Genomic DNA, 23,256 nt, shown 5'->3' on the forward strand with positions numbered 1-23,256 from the left:
AGCAGGGTGAAAGCTGCAGGCTTGCTAGCCCCTGCTGAGGCCACAGAGCCTGGTGGCTTTCAAGGTGCAGGGCTGCTGGATTCTGGGGCCTGCACCTCTGGCTGCTGACAGGCAAAACTCATGACATTGGTGCTGTGGGACTGTGTCTGTCTTGGGGCACAGGGGGGTTTGGAAGTTACGTATACAAGAAGATGGACCCTTAAACCTCTACAGAAGTGCTCTGGTGGCAGAGAAGCAGCTGTCCATTGCTATACTCTGGCCATGGGGCAAAACCAGGGGAACTGCCTTGGTGTGTTTTTGCTACTTCCTGAGGGCAGCATGGCATAAATTCATAATTGGCAGTACCCAAATTGTAGTAAGATCCTGCCATGTTGGAATTCACATATGTTCTATAAGTGCAGCCTAAATGAGCATGTGCATATGTTTGCTCTCTTCCATGTGCTGACTTTAAATCTGTCGAGGAAAGAACCAGGTCATTGACAATTGCTGTCTGGAACTGTAGACTTTTCTTAGCATAGCTTAGCTTGAGAATGACAATACCATACTTAAATGATCACTTAGCGTATCTAGCATAGGTAAGCCTGAGCTAACTTGTTTACTGGTAGCAGTCTGGATACCCTGCTTTTCAAGTGGGTTTTGCAGTCCGCACTGAGTTCTGGGTTGTCATAACAATGTTTTACCTTTTGGGTGTGGACATACATACATGCAGAGCTGTTTCAAAAGAGGAACATTTCAAAAGGACAGTGGTTGTTACAGATTTCCCTTGCTTTATGCAGGTTCGGTATGTGTGAATTCGGTCTTATGCAATGACCCTTTTTATACCAAATATTCGTTATATGTGATGTAATTTCACTCTTATGTGATCTGTGTGGTGGAAACCCAGAGTCAGCTGCTTTGTGTAGTGCACTGTGGGAGTGATATGCACCAAAATATAGTCTCCTGTGTGGATCTGTGATCCTTGCTCATTGTCTGCGACACGTGTTTCTGTAGTTGCTGTCCCCATTATGATAGTGCTCTGTGTTTGTGTGCACTGTCTGCTGTTGGAGAGTACCAAAATTGTCTTGTAAAAGTGGTAGAAATGGGTCTGAGAGTCAGTACAGTTGAGGTCTTGGAACATATCCCTATTGGTTACATTGTAAAGTGGATTCCCTTTATGCGAATTCGAATTATGTGCTGTTTTCCAGGAACGCATGTACAGCATAAAGCAAGGGAAACCTATACATCCTGGAAATGAAACCTGTAGCCAAACCTCTCCAACTTTAACTCTGGATGAAGTAGTATTAAAGTTGGAGTGGATTTGCTATTTCTGTATTGTTCTTGGCTCATTCCTGCACTGCATTACATCTGCTGCCCTTTTTGAAAGGGCTCCAAATGTCTATACCCATTATCTGAGCTAGCTTGCTTGGGTGTATTTACATTATTCTGCAATCTCTACTGTAGACATACTTGTAGAAAGCAGAGTTAAACACTGGTTGTGTTGAGTACTGGCTGCACTGCTGGTGTCGTTATGATGGGTGGTAGGTTTTTTTTTCCTCTTCAAAAAAGAAAAATGTGTTGACTGACTGTTTTTGCTAGTGGGAGTCCCAGATGCTCTTAGATCTCTCTCCCCAGACAGGAAGGGCATGGATCAGAATTACAGGTAGTAGCTTGGATTTCCTGCATTGCTTCCTGTTGAATAAATGGGCCAAAATCTGAGAAGGGGCAAGTGTTGTATTACAGGGCCTGTGTTCAGAATACAGTTCCTGGTGTTCTCCACATGCACTTAGTGCACTCAGCTGATAGTTTCTTGCAACCAGAGGAAGTGAATTCCGGATGACAACGATGGTGTTCTGAGTTGACTGAGCCATTTGGAAACTGGACAAATTCTGAAGCGAGGCTTTAGAGGCTGTCAAAAATGAGGAGTAGATTCTGCTGGCATCTTTTGTGACTAAGGTTTAGATTCAGCATATACAATTTTGAATAAAACACTTGGCTTTTATATGTTCTTTTGCTAGCACTAGCATTTTCCTATCCTTTCTCCAACTGCTGCTGCTTTTGATATCGGAGCCATGACTAACTTTTTTGGCTACAGGGAGAATTGCTGCTGAGGTAAGGCATTCATTAGGGGATGGTTTTGATTTGGTTAAAGAATGTTTTGTAATTGGCCATGCCCATGACATTTTTGTGAGTGAGTTAGAATGATTGTTGCTTGTTCCTTGGAAATGAGAGAGCTCTGCCTCCTACCTGAAGAAGTTAGTGCAGGATAGAGTGGGTAATTCTTTTCCTTTTTTTTCATGTGCAGTCTAAAGGTTGCATGAAAACTTCTGCTAAGAGACCCATTAAGAAAAAGCTATATTAGGCTATGTATCTAGAGAATTTGGTTCAATGATAAGGTTGTTCCTCCGTGAAACATCCTAAGTTAGCACAGTGTAGCCTTTTCCTAAATGTGTTATAGGGTGTTGAAAGATGCACAGCTCCCCATTGTAATTTTACGCATCACAGGAAGCACAATAAGTTACAGCAATCCCCCTGACCCAACAGATGTTTGCTGTTTGATCCAGGGGTCTGGGGGATCAAGCCCGAGTTTGGAGTGGCTGTGTATCTGCAGCCTGTCTCCCTTTGCCCTGTTTCCCCTTCCCCTCCCCCTCCCCCTTCCAGCTCTGGTACTGTCTTCAGAATGGGAAGGGAGGGGAGAGAGCTCTGTCTGGAATTTGCCCAGCCTATGCTGGAGAGTGGGGTGGATGGATTGGAGCCCCTCTGCCTCAGGGAAGGTGGGGCGGGGAGGGGGGATGACCTCCTATCTACCTGCCCCACCCTCCAGTGCAGTCAGGACAAACCCCAGATGGAATTTTCTCCCCTTCCTTTCCCCCCTCCCATTCTGAAGACAGCATCAGCCCAGCTCTGCTCCCCTGTGCACTGATAGACGTTAAAGAAGGTGCTTTCCTTTGGAGCACCTTCATTTAAACCCTCATGTAATGAGAGTTCAGATCATCATGCAATCAGGCACTTTTAAAGTGCTCTGCAGCCATGTACTTCTGTCAGGGCACAGCTATAGAGCACTTCAGGGGCCAATCACATGACACAATGTCAGTACCATCAGTGCCCATAGTGACAGCACTCCCTTAAGTTGCTCAGAGAACTTCACTGCCCAAACTAGATTTTGTATGCTCACGCTATGTGAGAATCATGTGTTTCTCTTCTGATCAAAAGCAGCAAATGCCAACACACTTTGATAACTTTTCTGCTTTATAATCAAACTTTACAGCTGGTTAAATACCATGTTAACAAATCATAGCTACAAATATCCAAGCTACTGTCTTTGTCCAAAGCAAAGTGTTCATATTCAGGAAGTATAAAATTAGATGCAACATCATCTGAGCCATTCTAATTAATATCCACCATATTGTTATTAATTTTCCTTTTAATGTTTATTCTAGAAGTCACAGCATCTTAACATAGTATATATTTAAAGTATTTTATTGTCTATATATTGGATTATGTACAATATATTGTATACAGTAAATATAAATACCATACACAAAGTGAGAGAAAAGGATTTTTGTGGGTAATAGCTTGTATTGGACCAACTGTGGGGTTAGGATAGACTTAGACAAGCTTTCGATTCTGATGCACTGCATTCAGAAACTTGTCTAAATCTCTCTCAGTCCTGCAGTTGGTTCACTTTGTATTACCCACAAAAATCCTTGCCTTGCATATTTCCTGTCCCGTCACAGCAGCAACATCACTTTAACACTACTACATACAAAAATGAATTTAAAGAATATCTGACGACTGAAAAGTGAAACATTAAAAACTTAGAAAATGCCATAATTACTGGTGTCTGTGCAATCTTAATCATGCCTTCTTATGCGCATGGAGTATAATACAGTTTTCATACATGAAATAGCCACGTACCACTTTGCATAGGATTGACCTGTTCTGAAGATGACTTGGGACTATATAAGATAGGAGGTTGTTTGTAGGATTTGGGCCTCAATTTTCTATGGAAGCCAATGAAGTGGATTTCAGGAGGATAAAAAATGGTCTTGTGCTTTGAAGAATTAGATTTAATTCCTGCCTTTTACAAAAACTTTGTTTCATGCCAAGATGTCACTTTTCAAACATGACACTGACAGTGTGCACCTCATTTCCTGGGTGCCCAGTTCGAGACCTGAGTTCTCATTAAACAAGTGCTGAGAGCACTGAGGTACAACTGAGATCAGTCCAGCTATGGTTAAATATTCAAAGTACTAGAAAATGCTAAGTTCTATGGGGAAATTTTGGGTGCTAAGTGCCTCTATTTGGGAAAGTAGTTGATATTTGGAACCTTAACCTTGAGATTAAAAACATTTCAAGTATTTAGAGTGCTAATTTATGCCTGTTGATCCTGGATAAAATAATAGCATCAAGAAAAATCTCAAGAAATCTTAAAATCCAGCTTTATAGAACAAATTATAGTCAACTTATAAATCTATCCTTTTATATGGATGTGAGTCTAGGGCCCTGACAAAGGCAAATGGAGAAAAGGTGCAAGTGTTTGTAAACAAAGTGCTAAGAAAAATATTTGGTGGTATATAAGACAACGGAGTATGGAGGAAACAACGTATTCAAGAACTTGTGGACCTTTACAAAAGACCTGAGTTCTTAAGCAAGATAAGAGCACGCAGAATGAAATGGGCAGGGCATATTGGGAGAACTGATGAGAGAAGGCATGAGAGGCAGATTTTGGCAGCTGAGGTGAATATAAGACCTCAAGGTAGACCAAAAGGAGATTATACAAGATAGGAGGAGAGATGTAAGGCAGTAGTTAGGCAGTTACAGGCCCTTGAGGTCTATGAGACCAGAAAGAGAGAATCCAGTGTGCAGAGCCTGGCCAGCAGCCAGAGTATGGCTATGGCCAGCTAGGCTCCAGTTTTGAGTGGCTCATGCTGCCACCATGTGCGTTGCCCCACTTTTTTCTGGTTTTGACACCAGGATCTCCCAGTATCAAAAAGATCCCCCTGCGCTTCAAATTAGCGTGGGGAATACCTGTATGTGTAGGACGTGTGATGTGTGGCACCACAGATGGGTCTGCTGTGCCTGTCTGGACCCACCCTAAGTGTCTTCAGTAACGTAGAATTTAAATTTAAAGGAGATTTGGATCCCTAATATTTGACTAAGGAAGCTTTGAACAGAGATATGAAACTAATTTTTGGCATCATGCAGTGAATTTGACTTGCTTTTAGCTTTTCTTTTTTATATATTGGAATACATTTTGAACTTTCTCATACTGCCTGTATAATTGTTTCTATTCATAATAGAAGTAAAAATCACAGTTCAAGTTTAGATGAAAAATATTATTGCAGCATGCCATTTAATATTCACCAGGATTCCAATACTGTTTAGGAAAGGGGAGGTAGGGAATAGTTTTAAGTTTATAATCTAAAAATTAATTGAGATCCATGCTGAGCTTTCATATAATCCTAATACTTGAATGTTATCTGCCATGGTATTTTGCACTTTCCCATAAGAAAATGTATATATAATGTAGACGCCAGTTAAAGTTTCAAGTTCTCATTCTGTTTGAAGTCTTGCAATCTGTGTTTCTATTGTTTGATCATTCATTGGCAACCTACATCTTGATTTCTTGATTCAAAAACCTTGATTATTTTTGATAAATCTGATTCCACTGAATTCGAGTGAAGTTACAAAGCTATATTAAAGTAAAGTTGTAATAAATGCAACTACAGCTGACCTTTTTAAAGAAATCAGTGCCAGCTGACAAGCAGCTTTGATGGTGGTTTTGCAGCAAAAGGAATGTGAAGAAAAGTGACTAGAACAAGAGATATATTTTTCCATCTTTCCCACAGTTGTCACACCATGCTGATACCATAGATCTATATGATGCATGTATATAAATTTGTTCTTTGAGGTCCTAGAATAGTCAGGTCTTTACATTTAACAGCATCCATAGAGATCATATTTGTGACAGCAGGGGATCTATACAGATTTCCCTTGCTTTATGCTGTACATGCATTCCTGGAAAACACTGCGTAACTCGAATTTGCATAAAGGGAACCCACTTTACAGTGTAACCAATAGGGATATGTTCCAGGACCTCAACTGTACAGATCCCCAGGCCCATTTCTACCACTTTTACAAGACAATTTTGGTACTCACCAACAGCAGACAGTGCACACAAGCACAGGGCACTATCATAATGGGGACAGCAACTACAGAAACACGTGTCGCAGACAACGAGCAAGGATCACAGATCCACACAGGAGACTATATTTGGGTGCACGTCACTCCCACAATGCACTGCACAAAGCAGCTGACTATGGGCTTTCACCACACCAATCGCATAAGAGTGAATTTACCTCGCATGTAACGAATTTTTGGTATAAAAAGGGTCATCTCATAAGAGTGAATTCATACATATACAACCAGGATAAAGCGAGGGAAACCTGTGTTCTTTGCTCTCTTCTACCCTAGAAAATGTTTGTTGATGTAGCTAAACTATCTTCATCGTAGCAATAGTATTCTTTATTGGTATAGTACATAGAAGTTTCCAGAGTACAATAAGTTAATATGGGCAAAAGTAGACTTTTAAAATATAATTGCATTTTTATTTGGACTCTTCTCCCTCCTTCTTTTCCCTCAACACAAGCTCTCCTGCCTTCCCTCTGCCCCCCACCCCACCTTTACCTAAGCTCTTAGTATAGAGATGGCCAGAATTACTCACCCTGGCAGCCACATCCAAGCCTCCATGGAAGTTCAAGAGCCGGAGAGCAGTTGGAGGTGCAGGGGCATTCTGAGCGACCTGGAGCTGCTCCAGTTTCCCCACAGGGAGTGTGCCCCAGGGTAAGCGGTGCAGCTGTAGCCCTTGCCCAGTGCCTGAGCTGGCAGTCCCAGGAGAAGTGGGCAGGGCTTCGGTCAGCTTTCCATGAGCTGCATATATTGTGCCGGTAAGCTGCATGCAGCTCCTGAGCTGCGTCTCGGCCACCTCTGTTTTAGTATAACCCTGATCTTAGATGGGATGTACAATACTTCATTTCATCACATGTAAAAAGGAAAGATCTTAATTACCCCTTGACCGTAATATATTATCCCATCTTCATATGACCTCATTATAGCTGTTTACTGAATTCACTTATTGGATGGAGGAATATGAATTCTCGAAAAGTCAGGAGTGTCATTTTCAAACAGGAGGAAGGGGTGGTTGTCAGTCCCTTAGCCGCAGTCCATCGTCAGCAAGGGCAGGCTGAATAGGGACTGCCTGCAAGTGGCTGCGGTGGTGTCAGCAGCTGTGGCAGGTGGCAAATGGCGACCGCCCACAGCTGCTATCCATGGTGTTGGCAGTGGTGAGCAGGGACTGCCTGCATCCTCTGGCAGTCGTGTTGACAGCAAAGGGGGGGCTGTGACTTCCTGCAGAAGCTAGCAGTGGCTTTGACAGTGGCCAATTTTTTTGGGGTGGGGGCACATGCCCCCCATGCCCCTGTATGCATCGCCTATGCTCTATCGTATCTTTCAAGTTGTTGATGAAGATACTGAACAAAACTGGCCTCAGGACCAACCCCTGGGACACTCCAGTCGATACTGGCTGCCAACTACACATTCAACCATTGATTACCACCCTCTCAGCCCAATGCTTCAGCCAGTTTTCTATCCACCTTACAGTCCATTCATCTAGCCCATAGTTCCTTAGCTTGCCTGCAAGAACGTTGTGGGAGACGGTATCAAAAGCCTTGCTAAAATCAAGGTACACCACATCCACCAGTCTCCCCAGATCATAGATTCATAGATGTAGGGTCAGAAGGGACCTGAGTAGGTCATCAAGTCCTACCCCTTGGCCTGGGCAGGAGTGAATACTGGGCTTATATGACCCCAGCTAGGTAATTATCAAGCTTCCTCTTAAATCCACAGAGCCAGTCATCTCATCGTAGAAGGCAATCATGTTGGTCAGTCGTGACTTGCCTCTGGTGAATCCATGCTGACTGTTCCTAATTACCTTCTCCTCCAAGTGCTTAGAAATGGATTCCTTGAAGATCTGCTTCATGGTTTTTCCAGGGACTGAGGTGAGGCTGCCTAGTCTGTAGTTTCCTGGGTCCTCCTTTTTTCTTTTCTTAAATATGAGCCGCTATGTTTGCCCTTTTCCAATCATCTGGGACCTCTCCTGATAGACATGAGTTTTCGAAGATGATGACCAGTGGCTCTGCAATCACATCAGCCAACTCCCTTACCACCCTTGGGTGCATCCTGTCTGGCCCCATGGGCTTGTGTATGTCCAGCTTTTTAAATAGTCCGTAACCTGTTCTTTCACCACAGTTGGCTGCTCACTGGAGGTACCAACTTAATGCACCATAATCAGCTCTGGTGCTCAGTAGTGCCAGAGCATGTCTTTTATGTGATGCTGATAAGCACCGGACTAATTCTACTGCGCATTTATGCATTAGCATGGCTTTCACTGTGACATGCTAATACGCAGTAGAGTTGTTCTGCTGTGCTTCTAGCATCTAGCATCTCATATAGACCTACCAATATATGTAAGGCATACATTTCTAGTCATAATGGTTTTGAAAATTTTACTCTAGGTTTTTACCTACTCTTTGGTTCTTGTGAGGAGGGGAAAAAGTTCTACTTGCACAACTTCATTGAATTTGATTTTGGATTCAAGTAATTGCTCTTCTTGATTGTTACAAATTGACCAATATTTCAGTAATGCTAGCTACAAAGTTACTTTGTAAAAGGCTATACCTCAAGGGTGAGCAATTATTTTGGCTGGAAGTCTGCTTAATGACTTCTGGTGAGCTGTCAAGGGCTGCAAAGGTAGCCCCAGCTCTTGACAGGTGTCCTACCCACTGATCACCATCTTGGGACTGGAAGTCCCACCCCTGACCTTTGCCACTGGATATCACTCCCTCTTGCTCCCAGAAGTACTTCCTTTGGAGGAGGAAGGGCCATGTTGAAACTGGGAAAAGAAACAAATCGTATACTAAAAATCAAACATCTATTATATATTTTTGTTAATAAAATTAAAATGTTATTTTTGGCCTGAGTTACATGTATTTGCATAGACTATATAGAGGTAATTGTATAATAACTCAAAATAGTCCTACTTTTGTATGTTGTGGGAGGATTTGTGGGGTTTATGAAGGGGTGTGAGTTTTGTGGGGAGGTGGGTGTTGGGGGTCTTGTGAAAGGGGATGTGTGGGTGGATGCAGTGTCTGTGGAGGGGATTTGGGTGTGGGGCTTGTGGCTGGGTGTGGGACTCCCCTGCCACATGCCCCCACCTCTCCCTCCCCTATGGCACACAGCCCCTACTGCTGGAAGCAGCAGGCTCTCAGGGTGCTTGTGGCCCAAAGCAGGCAGAGTCCCCTGGCTCTAACTGAATCCTGGAAGCTGCACGTGGCACCACAGAGCTGGCCTGCTGGTGCACACCTTCAAACCAGACCAGGCTGGCTACATGCCTGCATGTGGGGCTTCTGGCAGTGCAGGTGGGAGCTGTGAGCCACCGGACTGGGCTGAGCCAGGGTGGGTCCGTGCCTCCACATGGAGCACCCTTCCCCACTCACCAGCTATCCAGTTGTGTGCCGATGCACTGTGTGCCTCCAAGCGGGGCTCCCAGCTGGAGTGTTGGGATCCCCATGGAGGTTAGGGTAGCCACCAGTCCCTAACTGGGTGGGACAGTCCAGCAGTGGGATCATCCATTCCTGGTCCTGGGCTGCATGACTCTAGGAGAGCATCTGTCCTGGATACGTAGCATCATGCAGGGATCCAGGTTTCCCCTTGCAGGCTGGCAGTGTTCCAGCCTGCTAGGGGTTGCTTGGGGCTGCTAGGACTGTGTCCTGCCTTTACATTTCAAAAAGGTGGTCACCCTAAGTAGAGGTGGCGGCACAGAGTCCACCTGGTCTGTTGGCATACAATCTCTGAAAGCCCACACTTCCCACCTTTGGAGGCGCAGCTACGGGCCAGTAATAATTGTTTTAAAGAGACGCCTTGTGAGCTAGATTGAATGGCCTGGTGGGCTGTATTTTGCCCACCCCTGCTATAACTGGTGATATATAAAGCAATTTAAAAAAAGTGAGTAGGAGTAGTTGGTACTCCTAAAAATAAGGACCCTGTCAATGCCTAATTTGAATTTTTTTTGTTATCCAGGAAATAATGGCTTTGAAAGTATCTGAGTAGACATTTTTTCCCTCTACACCCATTTTTGTTGATTATTTGATAAAATTTTGTTTCCAAAAATATTTTTTATTAAGTCTCAGACATCCTTGTTCAGTTCAGGTAGGGACTTTAATATATATTATGGAATTTAGTTCAGGTAGGGACTTTAATATATATTATGGAAATCCTACTTTGGCTGTAAGTGTAGCCTTCCTTGTATAATGCTAAAATGTACTGTTTACATAAGTTTTGTGGACTTCTATTTGCAGTCCACAGAGCAGGTGGGAAATCCATTTGCTGTAGATTTCACACATTCAAAGGACATATTCCCAGGATACATAATGTTAAATGATCCTGTTCTTCCAGTTTTGTTTTCCAGTGTGATGTAAGTGTAGGCCTTATGTCAAACTTATGACAAAAAGTTTACCATTCTGTTGCAGTGTGTTTGATTAGACTCTTTCTTTCATGCTTTTGTAATTTTGTAACATCACCAAAAAAATAATAATTCCTAAACTAAAATATTTATGCAGTAATTTAACATTCAGAACAGCAAGATGAGTTTTAAGCTATTATTTTTCCAAAACAGAATTACTACATTTTCTTGCCTATCACAAGCCCTGAATAAGATGCTTAACTTCGTTCAGAAAGGCCGAATGAAGAAAAAATACTTTTATACAGTAAGGGCTGAATGCAGGTTACATATACAGGGACAGAAGGCCTTCGTATACTCAACAAAATTGGCCTTTAAAGTGGCTTAAATGCCATTGTACCATTTTAATGGCATTGCTATTTACATGCTTGGCGGTATATTCTGCTTTAAGCAACTTTGTAATGTAGCAAGGGTCCCAGGTGGTGGGAAGGTGGTGGGGATGGTGCACAGGGCACTAGAGCCTACCTGCCTCTTCTGCGGGAGGGCCGGGTGGAGTGAGCTTGCTGGCAGGCCTAGCAGTCCCTGAGCTGCAGGGGACCCTGGTCCTTCCTTCTGCAGTGGCAGCACCCTCCAGGTAGCACCTGCCCACTGGCACCTGGTCCAGGAAGTCTCAGGGGGTGCTGCCTCCGCGGACGCAGCATGCCACCAGGCCCCATGCAACTCAGACAGGTGGGCAGGCTCTGGGAGGAAAAAAAAGAAAAAGATTAGGCTCCTTGTCACATTTTTTTTTCTTTTTTCATCCCCCCTCAGTCAAGCCTGCCTGCATGAGCTGCTGCCAAGTCACATAGCCCCTGAGCTGCGCAGAGCCTGGTGCTTCCCTCCACAGTGGTGGTGCCCCCTGGGACCGCCTGGGCTGAGTGGTAGCAAACGGGTGCCACCTTGGGGGTACTGCCGCTGCGGAGGGAAGCACTGGGCCCCACACAGCTCAGAGTCTGCTCAGCCTGCCAGCAGCATGCCCCCAGGAGAGGCAGGTAGGCTACAGGGGGGGGAAAAAGGGATCGTGACTCCTCAGCTATGTGCACAAGACGGGTTTAGTGCTCCCTTAATTGACAGTGAGTTTATAAAACCCACAGTTTCAGTTAGGGAGAATTAAACCCCCATTCAGTGTACAAGCACCCAGAGTCTACTTGTCAGCATCACTCCTTCTCTCCTTGCAAACTCCACAGCTTGAGCTTTACCCATCCCAGCCACTGCTGAACTGACACTAGCTTTTAGCTGCTTATCTGAAAGATGCTGCCTGTTCAGCAAAGGCTGTGACAGCTAAAGCTTGAGCTGCAGAGTTCACAAGAGAATAAGTGACTTGAGACTTGGACTCTGCCCTTTTTCCATAGGGAAGGGAAGGGGACCCAGGCCCCAGCAGCTATTACAGTGCACCTATGCCTCCATTCTGGAGCAGAAATTGTCTTCCTTGCTTAAAACATACACCCCAACTTTGGATGGCTAATTTATGGGGGAAAGTTGTATGTGGCATGCAAGTAAATATACTATACTGGACTTTTCAACTGTTGCTTTTTGGTTTGTATCATTTGTATTCTTTTGACATGTTTTTATTTCCTGGAAAGTGTCTGAATTATGCTTTTAGTCTAGGATTTTAGCATTTGAATACTTTCTGCAATTCTGTTAAACCTGGAAGGAAATAAGATTGCTCTCTTTAAGCACATTCTACTTGTCTTTCATATGAGGACTTACGAGTGAATGAGCATGGAACATTCCAGCTGCTGAACAGCTTTCTTTCTGCAGAAAGATTTAATGAAAGTTTTTGGAAAAAGCTTCTAATTGCATCAAAAGAAGTTCATATATATCAGTGAGTCTCAGTCAGACTCAAGACACCCATTGCTATACAAGGCACCCCTGGGAAAATGCCAGCTCTTAGTTTTCATGTGTTTTGACTACAGAAAAATAAGAGACCAATTCTTTTGCAAAGAACTCATAAAGACTACAACAGGTCAGAGTATTTTTAATGCAATGAATTCCTGTTTAAAATCTTTGGGTTTATCTTGTGAATCATGTTTGCACCCTTAATAACGCTAACACTGCATGGGACCCTAGAACACTCTTGAAAAGATCCCAAGCCATGGATGGTACCTTAGTCGATAACCTTTTCTATAAACAGTGAACTGAAAAACTTTTTTGAGACTTTATTAACCTGCAGTTTTGCTTTCACATGGTAAATCAAGGTTACTCGTGGTCATCCAGTTAATTATGAATCTGTGCTGTGACTGGAAATGTGAGACTAGGAACTTCTAATTATCTCTCTTTTGGATATCCATTGCAGCTGCAATGGTAATGTCTTCTATACATTTTTAGATATAAAGTAGCTACACTGCTTAGCTTGGTGTTTGTTACAGTTTTGACCATTCTTGCAGAGTGCTAGAACTGTTTTGGTGTGTTATTTAATAAGAAGCTCTTATTTTTAATTTTTTAGTGGGTCTTTTTAAAATTAATTACATGTTATCAGCTGTGATCTATTGTTTACTCTTTAAACCTTCATAGTTTTTATTACTTAAGAGATGCAAATAATGGTTCTGTTATTAAATTAACTATAATAGTGTCAAGAACAAAATACAGGTACAGGATATCAGTAACTTTGAACTTGCTCTAAAAGTGTTTTCAAATTGGTTGTTTAAACAGAAAGCACAAAGGATTCTGCAGCAGAATGGGGGAAAAAAGCTTGGAAAGACATGAGTGTATAGTCTCATAAAATTAAAGCCTTTCCTCCATTACAGCAATGTAGAAATTGGGATGTACTCCTTAATGAACTGTGCTGAAAGAACTTGCTGTGTCTGGATGGGGGAGGTGGAGTTGGGAGAGCATTTCCCACATCGGGGACCTTGTCTAACAAAGTATGTAAGCAGAAATGTCACAAACCTCAGCCTTTTCTTTTCCAGATTGAAGGGTCCTACCTTTTTTAGTCTCTCCTGATATAGCAACTGCTTCATGCCCCTGATCATTTTTGTTGTCCTTCTCTTTATCTTTTCAAATGCTATTAGATGTGGGGACCAAAACTGCACGCTGTATTCAAGCAAGTGAGGTTTAGATTGGATATTAGGAAAAACTTTCTCTCTAGGAGGGTGGTGAAGCACTCAAATAAGTTACCTAGAGAGGTGATATAATCTCTATCTTTGGAGGTTTTTAAGGCCCAGCTTGACAAAGCCTTGGCTGGGATGATCTAGTTGGGGATGATCCTGCTTTAAGCTGGATGTTGGACTAGATGACCCCCTGAGAACCCTTCCAGCCCTAATTTTCTATGATTCTATGTGGGTGCACCATGGATTTGTATAGTGGCATGATGATGTTCTCCGTTTTGTTTTCAATTTCCTTCTTAATGATGCACAACATTTTATTAGCTTCTTTGGTCGCCATGGCACATTGAGCTGATGTTTTTTAAAACTATTTCCAATGACTCTGAGGTCTCTTTCCTGAGTTGTAACAGTTAGTCCAGAACCCAGTATATATAGTTGAGGCTATTTTTCCCCAGGTGCATTACTTCACACTTGTCAATACTGAAGTTCATCTGCCATTTTTTTTGCTTTGGCAAAATCTTTCTGAAGCTCTTTTCCATCAGCTTGGGACTTGACTACCCAGAATAATTTTGGTATCATCTGCAAACTTAGAGATTTCACTGTGCCCCTCAACATTGATAGAAATATTGAACAAAATAGAACCCCACACAGATCTCTGCGTGCCCAGCTGGGCTATGTGCCCAGCAGTAGAATCCCTTCCTATGTGTAAGTGCCAAAAATGCCACACAGATGACCAAAAACTGGCCCCTTAACTGGAAAGGAACAGAATGCCACCCCTAGTTTAACATTGTTTACACAGCCATTGAACAATTTGTAGAGCCTAGCCCCAGAGCTTTTCTGAAAGCCCTATGGGATTCTTCTATTTGAACAGACCGTTGTCAAGCAGGGTTAAGGCTGGGGGCAGTGCATTGCTTTACATATTTTTATCATCCAGTTTTATAATTGATTTTTTTTTTTTAATGTATTTATTGTAAGTTACAAAAGCCTCCTTTGGGAAGGGCAGGATAGAAATCAAAGAAATAAATATTTTGAAGTACCCTGTGCACTTGCAGATAAAAATTACCAGCTGGTAGGTAAAACTATATTGACACTCATGGTGTGAAATACTTCAAAGAAGCAATTGTGAAGTAGCTCACAAATGCATGTTTTACTGCACTTGATAGATTCTAAGGCATTTATATAGCTGTGGAAGAGAGAACATCAGATTAGGGTAGGATAGAAATCTTTTTACTTGCTGTTAATCTACAGTTGTAGATTTGGAATTTGAGATGATAGCATTAAAGAATTGCAAAAAAAAACCTTTAAAACCGGTAGGTAATAAAGATGTAAGAATTTAAATTAAAACTGAATGGCATGAATTTAGAACATGTAGGTGTAAATATAAATTATTTAAATTCTATATGAACAATTTTAGATGAGATACTTTAGATTCTACTATGTATTACTTCAACCAAAATTCTCTCTCTCTCTGTCTCTCTCTCTCTCTCTCTCTCAATATATATAAATATATCTGGATCTCAGAATAGACTATATGCTGAATAGCTTGAACTTCCTTTGAAGGGCAATTTTTTTAAGTTTAGGAAACTGATGATAAGTTTATACTTTTGCGACTGTCTTGAGGTTACTGTGATCTATTTTGAGGTTATCCACTAAAGATGTTAGACTTTTTATCATTTCACTGTCACCCTTTCAAAACATACTGCAGCAGCTGAATCACGGTAACATGAGTTAGGGTTATTCTTAAGGCAGTGGTTCTCAATTTTTTTAAATTAAAGGTCCCACTCACTAGACTCAAGGCAGTCCTTTGAAAATGCTAGCTCGTAGCTTTTTACTAATTTTTTTACTGGAAAAATAACTCAGCAATCATTTTGTTGCAAAGGACTAAAAAAGACTGCAGCAGGTTCCAGAATGGTTTTTTGTTGTTTTTTTTTTTTTAATGCTATGGATTTGTATTTGAAATCTCTGGATGTCTCTTGTGAATTGTGTAGGGGTTTGCACACCTAACAGTGCTAATATTGAACATCACCTTGTGGCATTAAAAGGATCTCATGGCACTCTAGGGTATCACAGTGCTCTGGTTGGGAGTCACTGTCTTGAGGAGATAAATACAGACAAGGTCATGGGGAAATTTAGTTCATTGTTGCTGTGGTTTCTCTTGTCAAAGGCAGTGTCATAGCAAGGAAGTTTGGTGCCTGGCGCAAGCCCGCAGCAGCAGCCCACCCTTGCCCTGCATGCAGATCCAGAGGGCACAGGCCTCCCCTTGTTTGCCCAGGAGTGCTCACAGCTGACCTCCCCCCATCCTGGCGCCCCCCAAATGAACGGCTTTTGGCTCTGTCCTGCGCCATGCCTTGGCTGGGCAGTGCCTGTTGGCACCCCTTCACTTTGGTACCTGGGATGGTCACACTGCTTCCCCCTGCTTCCCCTCCCCCCTCTGCTACAGCATTGGTCAAAGGAGACTACTTTGAGGGTTTGTAACAGGTGAAATAGTCAGCTGTGGAACTTGGAGCAGAAAACAATTCTGATTGAAGGGCTGAAAAATTATCTTTTGTCACAGAAAATTTCTAGTGGTAAACTTTCTGGGTCTTTAAGGACAAAGATGTAGAAGCATCAAATCTGAGCACTTCAAACAGATGTCCAGTTCACCGGATCCTAACTGGCATTCTTGCAGCTTTTAATATTTTCACCCTACACAGCTGCTGAGAGGCATGAAAGAATTAGCTTATTTTAACAGCATATATATTGATATCAACTGTAGTGAGCTTCTCAACCTGAAAGTTTTGAATAGGTCCAGAAGGGTTGTGACAACAGCCTGTTTTTTTTATGCCTACCTAAGTAGGAGGGGAATCCTAGAACCTTTTTTCCCCCTGAAGTGATAACTCGTATATTATAAACTCAAGTGCTCTTGTTGCAAAAAAAAAACAAAAAAAAAGCCAACAGTGCACTAGGTTGTATTAACAGGAGGGTCAGCTGCAAATCAAGGGAGGTGATTCTTCTCTCTTCAGCACTGGTGAGGCTTCACCTGGACTGTTGTGTCCAGTTTTGGGCCCCACACTTCAAGGAAGACGTGAACCGTTTAGGGCATCATAAATTATTAGGGGCCACAGAGTTGAGACATGAGGAAAGGCTGAAGAACAAGGGTTATTTAGCCTGGAGAAGAAAAGACTGATTTGATAATAGCCTTCCTATACCTGAAGGGTGATTGTAGAGAGATGGAGGTGAGTTTTCCTCTGGCTGTAGGAAAAGGAGGAGCAGTAGCCTCAAGCTGCAGCAGGGGAAATCTCCATCCTTTGAGGTTTTCAGGAGCAGGCTAGATAAATACTTGGCTGGGATAGTTTAGATCAGGGATGCTCCTACCTTGATCAGGGAACTAGACTGACCTTGTCAGGTCCCTTCCAGCCCTATTTTCCTATGAGCCTGTGAACTAATCTGGCAGCCTGTCTTATTTCATCACTGCATGCACTTAGGCAAATAATAAGTGCTTTGCTCCCAGACCTAAATATTTCTTTATTGAAAGACCAGTCTTCATTTTCAATTAGGAAAGTTTAAATTTAATTCTTATTTGTTCAGACAAGTTGTAAATCAATTTTCCCCTCTGTTTTCAAATTGTAATAACATATTTTAGTGCTTCCACACAAAGCGCTGGTCTTCTGTTAATGATCAAATGTAAACTATTTTTATTTAGGGACCTTCATGCAGCCTTAGGCACACATGAAGATAACTTTGGAATAATATATAATGTAGCACAAATACTTTTATTCATGATGTAGATTTTTTTTGTCTCTATTGTTGCAAAAACCCCCCCAAAACTTGACATTCTTTAAGAGCTTCTAAAAATCCTCAACATTTTTGATAAGGGACTCTGTGATAGATCAGCAAAGTTGTAATGCTGTTTAAAAGCTGTTAAAATAAAACAGCTGTTTTACTCAACCTGTCGCTTTGCAAACCTCCCCTCCCAAAGAGTGTTTATTTTTATTGTAAAAATAAAGTATAAATCTGTCAAGTCTGGATATCCTAAGCAGATGTCCTGTATGGTGAAGGGGTGACTATAGCTCAAGAAATGAGTGTTGATTACTCCTCTTTTTCTAGTCTTCTCTTTCCCGATAACATGGCTGATTTAGTCATTTCATTTGGCATGGCTTGAAAATTTGCCACTCATCACTGTGACTTCTAACAATATGCACTGTGTTGAATTACATCATGGGTTCTCTCTCACTGTGCTTATAATCTCCAATTGCACATACATACACAATTGTACTTTGTCATTGAGCAAGTATTGCATGTGTGTATGTGGTTTCCATTGGTTTATTTTAACCAATTTAACTGAAGTTTTTAATCATGAATAGTTACATAGTTGGTAGGGTCGGAAGGGACCTCAGCAGATCATCAAGTCTGACCCCCTGCCATGGGCAGGAAAGAATGCTGGGGTCAGACAACGCCGGCAAGATGTCTATCTAGTCTCTTTTTGAAGACCCCCAGGGTAGGAGCAAACACCACTTCCCTTGGAAGTTGGTTCCAGATCCTAGCCGCCTGACTGTGAAGTAGTGCCTCCTGATATCTAGCCTGAATCTACTTTTGGTCAACTTATGGCTGTTATTCCTTGTTACTCACAGTAGTGATCAGGGGAACAGGGACTCTCCCATAGCCTGCTGGTCCCCCTTGGCCAGTTTGTAGACGGCCACTGGATCCCCTCTCAGCCTTCTCTTGTGGAGGCTGAACAGGTTCAGGTCCTGTAGCCTCCGCTTGTAGGGCTTGCCTTGCTGCCCCCCGATCATACAAGTGGCCCTCCTCTGGACCCTCTTGATGCTGTCCACATCCCTCCTGAAGTGCAGTGCCCACTTGATGTTACTTGAATATGAACTCCAATTGTTCATATGATGTGTATGACTTAAATATTAGGATTTTTTTCATTGGTTTCAAAAGGATAATCTGCTCTTTTTGGTCAGGTACAGGCATTACGCTTTTACCAGTGTAACTGATCAGAAACCAGTCTATTCCCATAACAGAACAGAAGTTTCGGCACAAAACTGGTTTATGCTCATAACAGAACAGAAGCTCAGTGCACACAGACTGGTTTAAAAATGACGGAACCTGGTCTAAGATTTGCTCCGCACCACCACAGGGTGAATGTGGGAGCTGACAAGTTACATATGTTGTATGAATGGCCACTTGAAAGCTCTCTACAGCTGTACCCTTGCAGAAGTGCATGGGCATAGGGTACTTTAAAAGTGCCCAATGGCATGACAACCTGAACTCTCATCTGAGGGCTCAAATGAAGGTGCTCCAAAGTGGAGCGCTTTCATTAATGTCCATCACGTGCACATGGAGCAGGACTGGGCTGATGCAACCTATCTCTGTCCCACCCTGCCCCCAGAGCTGTCTTCAGAATTGGAGGGAGGGGAGGGAGTTCTGTCTGGGGTTTGCCTAGCCTGTGCTGGAGAGTGGAGGGATAGATTGGAGCCGAGGTGGGGGGAGTCAGTCCACCTACCCCGTCCTCCAGCACAGGCTGGGCAAACCCCAGACAAAGCTCCCTCCACTCCCTCCTCCCCCCTTCCCCCCCATTCTGAAGACAGCACTGGAGCTGGGAAGGAAGGGAGGAGCTAGGGGAGAGAGACTACAGGCATGCAACTGCTCCAAACTAGAGCTCAATGCCCCAATCCCTGCATCAAACAGCAAACATCTGTTGGGTCAGGGGGATTCATGGCACTTCCTGCAAAGTGCCATAAGTTAGTGTGGAGCTACATGTCTGTCAGTGCCCTGTGTGTTCTGTTCGCTATTGATCTAAACTATGCTGCTTACAGAAAACTGCGTAACTTAGATTGATCCCACGTTGGGCTTTCTGAGTGTCTGTACCTAGCATTTATTAGTAAAACATACTGTTATTGCATGGCAGAAATTGGATCTCTAACATTCAGCCTAATTTTTTCTTTTCAGGTTTCTACTTCTAGTTTACTCTTTTGTAATACTCCAAGCAATTTGCTGTCTTTGATGTATACACCATGGAAATATTTTCAAGTTAATGTTAACCTCCCATCTTCTTAGTGTTTGGTCAAGCACTACATCTGGGCGTAGTTTTCACTCCATAAGTGAATATCTACAGAACCAATTTATATTTATTACTCTTCTTTGAATTCCTTCCAGCTTGTTGATTTTTATTTTCCAAGTATATAGGATCTTTAGACTGGTGGTGATATTTTACAGGTACATTATCATTAATGTTGCCAGCTTAACTTGATATTGGATAACTGTGATATTGGAGTACCTATTTTAGATCAGCTTCTCCTGGAACTATGGTGGCTGCAGCTTTTTCAAAGCTCCTTCCTTCCCTGGGAATCATTCTGTCATCAGGCCTGTCTTAATTATAGTAGGATATTTTAAGGGTTCCCTAGACTCGTTCTATACTAGAAAACTGTTTTGCTTTCTGTACCAGGATGACTAGGTTTCCTAATTCCAAACCTTTGGCTTAATACTGCTTTGAAGGGGTTTGATTTTTCTTTCTTTTTTGGACTGAAATTTACAAAAAGGCAGGCAGCTTGGTAGACTGCTACATGAGTGTTTTAGTGAGGGGCTTCATAACACACCTCTTGAATCAAGGCACAATAAATTGTTTAAGAAGGCTAGTGAGCCTCAGGGGGAAAATATTCAATGCAGCATGTACTAATTATTAGATAGATGTAGCTTTAAAAAAAATCTGGTTTGGTGTTAATGTCATAACAAAATTATTGCATGAAGTCACTGTAGCCAGTATCTCATGTCTCAGCTTCCAAAATGAAGTGTGCAAGTGTAATAGATACCTGCAATATGTGTTTACAGTGGTTCCTATATTATTAACTAGTAATATAAACCTTTAGCCCTCTACAAGAAGTAGTTTGCCTTGCATTTTTCATCCTCCTCCTTAATATTTATTTTGATTTCTAAATTTGGCCTTTTTTCCTGTGTTTTACTGAGAATATTGGCATGCATTTGTGGGCCATCATTTCACCCAGTTATAGATAATCTGCAAAAGGGTTCAGGCTGTGGAATATTTCCATATGTTAGATATTTGAATGGTGGCTCTTCTAATCTGCTCTGTATCAGTTCTTTTGTAATTTAGGTTTTGATAAATATATTACCTCTCTACATATGTTTACAAACTGCCTGGCTCACGGCAGTGCTAGTAATGTAAATGTCCTATATTCTCTGTTAATATTGTCAATAGGACTTAGTGATTTAAAGATAACTAGACTGGAATGAACTGGCACACAAAATATTGGGCCGGTAATGGGAAGGAGCTGGTTAGATGTGACCCTGTCTGTTCGGTACTGCAGGAGTGTGATATGTTGATGTCCATACTATGTACATGCCAGAATTTAAGTCCAGTTCATTTACAGATGCATCTGGTCTCTTACTACGTAGCATTATCTGTCTCTTTTGTCTAAACTCACTTTGTCCACCTGCTGCTTATGGTGGAAGTGCCACTTCTCTAGCTTGTATCTTCCTTATTTTGCATCTCCTGTTTCATGAAAATTCATTTGTTTAATGTTTGCAGGGCATTCCTAAGTGGTAAATAATTAACCACAATAAAAAACCCACAAATTCTTAATATATGACTTAGTTAAATGTCATATTACGATCACCTTCATCATCTTTCTTCCTATTTTTACGTATTAGACATGGAATACCTAATAGGTATTAGGTGTGTGTGTGTGGGACCTGGGGTTGTTTTTGCTTTTAATTTAAATTTCCAGGTCAGCACTTAAGAGTTTTATTTGGAAAGGGAAAAATATCCTACCCCCTTTCATTCCTCCAAGAGTAGGATTTAAATATTTGGAAATATGATGTGGAAAAAACAGTGTACTCCGTATAAAGGAGAATGTTATAATTCTGCCATTACAGAGGAGTTGGTATCTTATTTCATGTTCCATTTGTTTTTCACTCTTCTTTCAGCACTGGCAACATGTGCTGGTACACAAGTGGTAGTTACTTGTTGATGTTTCTCCCACAGGCAGACCTGAAAGTGAAAAAGCAGAGAATGATTGGATTTGCTGCTGTATGTTTGTTCAGCTGGAAAGTTACATTTCCATTCCTCTTGTTTGCTACATGCTTGTTAACGATCATTGATCAGCACATGAAAGGTAGAGGAATGGAAATGCAATTATCAGGCTAGACAAATAGACAGTAGTAGCAGACTCTATCAGAAATCTTGTGAGGATATCCCAAGACAAAGGGAATGCGTGAAAAAAAATCTAGGAGGATGTATGAGGTTTGATAAATAAAACTAATCATCCTTGAATTGAATAGGAAGATTCAAAGTTGTGCCAGTTGCTGATGAAAAATTACGTTGGACCATATCATCCTGGCGCTTCTCTTTCTAGGGCAGAACTGTTGTATAGTAGAAGCTGATTGTTGTGGATGAATGCAGAACATGAACAGGAACTCAAGAACTAGACTTTTCTGCCTTTTAAATGGAAATAAGAAAGCCCTGTAAAGTTTTGTACCCACTTCTGTAGTGCATTGTATGAGCCAGCAGATGCTGGCCGTAGGTGTCCTCAGAGGACTATGGTAGGCTTCTTCCTTCTGTTGTCTTTGCTTCCATGTCCAGGGTTCTGGGGAAGATCAAAGTGGAAACTGTATTGGCACACAGCAATTTTTGCTTGTCAGAACAAGTGCTACCATTCTAACTCTGCAGTGGGCCAGTTCCCACAGCTCTTGACCTTAACCCTAGGGTCATGCCAACATCCACATTTTAGAGCAGCTGTTGCTGCTGGGCAGTCTGATTCTTAAGAGCAGAAAAATTTCTGTAATTCACAGAAACTTTTCTTTTTGTATGTCTATCCATCCTCATATGGTAAGGGGTAAATTGCTAAGAACCTCCTTTATTCCTATAGATCAGCTTAGCTTGGGTCTAAAGCATGAGATTTGGAAAGTTTGCCCCATAAAATAGACATTTAGCTTGTACAATGCTAATTAAAATCAAAATGCTATTTTTGGCTGTAAATGATAAGGTTTTTCTGTTTCCTTTGTCCTTCTTCCTCTGTTAGGCATAAGAAACGTGTTTCTTTAAACATGGGTGAAACAGAGCAGAGACCAACTGCAGGATCCCGGTTAGGAGCTCAGGAAAATGCTGGGATCAGTACGTTGGAGCATGGACAGAAACTGCCTCCGACACCGCCTGGAAAGCTTGTCTCTATCAAAATCCAGATGCTGGATGATACGCAGGAAATCTTTGAAGTTCCGGTAAGAGTTTGAAACAGCATTGATTTGTTTGGGGACTACTAAAAGTGCAAATGTGGATCTCCAAATGCTCTGACTTAGCTATTCTTTATTGGCTAATTGGCTCTGGCCATTGTGAACACTGTTGCTGTCATATCCCCATTACCTGTATGAGAAGGTGGTAGAAAAATGTGAAACAGTAGAGTGGAGACATTTCTTTTTGATTGAATAGCTCCTTAAACGGTTGAAGAAATTTAGAAAGTGAAGGAAAATACTGTTCTGCTAGGTAGTGTTTTCATGAGCAGCATGTGATTTATGTATTTATTTATTTATTTTTACAATGTCTTGCTTTTTGTACACCTGAATTTCAGCTATCTATCCACAATTTCTTCATACTTTGTAGCATTGGTGACTTAAAAAGCAATGACTGACTTGTGAATTTAAATTCTTCCTAAAAAATAACAAATTCCCCCCCCCCCCCCCCCCCCC

At 42.0% G+C, this 23,256-nt stretch overlaps 1 protein-coding gene across 6 annotated transcripts in view; it reads left to right on the forward strand.

The window, feature by feature from the left end:
* Window positions 1-23,256, forward strand: part of FARP1 (FERM, ARH/RhoGEF and pleckstrin domain protein 1) — a 405,781-nt gene that overhangs the window by 48,213 nt on the left and 334,312 nt on the right. For all 6 annotated transcript variants that reach the window (XM_019523933.1, XM_019523936.1, XM_019523934.1 and 3 more), the window contains exon 2: window positions 22,596-22,791. In XM_019523933.1, coding sequence (XP_019379478.1) covers window positions 22,596-22,791 — 196 coding nt within the window. The remainder of the gene's footprint in view (window positions 1-22,595; window positions 22,792-23,256) is intronic.

The sequence above is a fragment of the Gavialis gangeticus genome, unplaced genomic scaffold, assembly GCF_001723915.1.
Source record: "Gavialis gangeticus isolate Ggan-Ray unplaced genomic scaffold, GavGan_comp1, whole genome shotgun sequence".
Classification (NCBI taxonomy): Eukaryota; Metazoa; Chordata; order Crocodylia; family Gavialidae; genus Gavialis; species Gavialis gangeticus.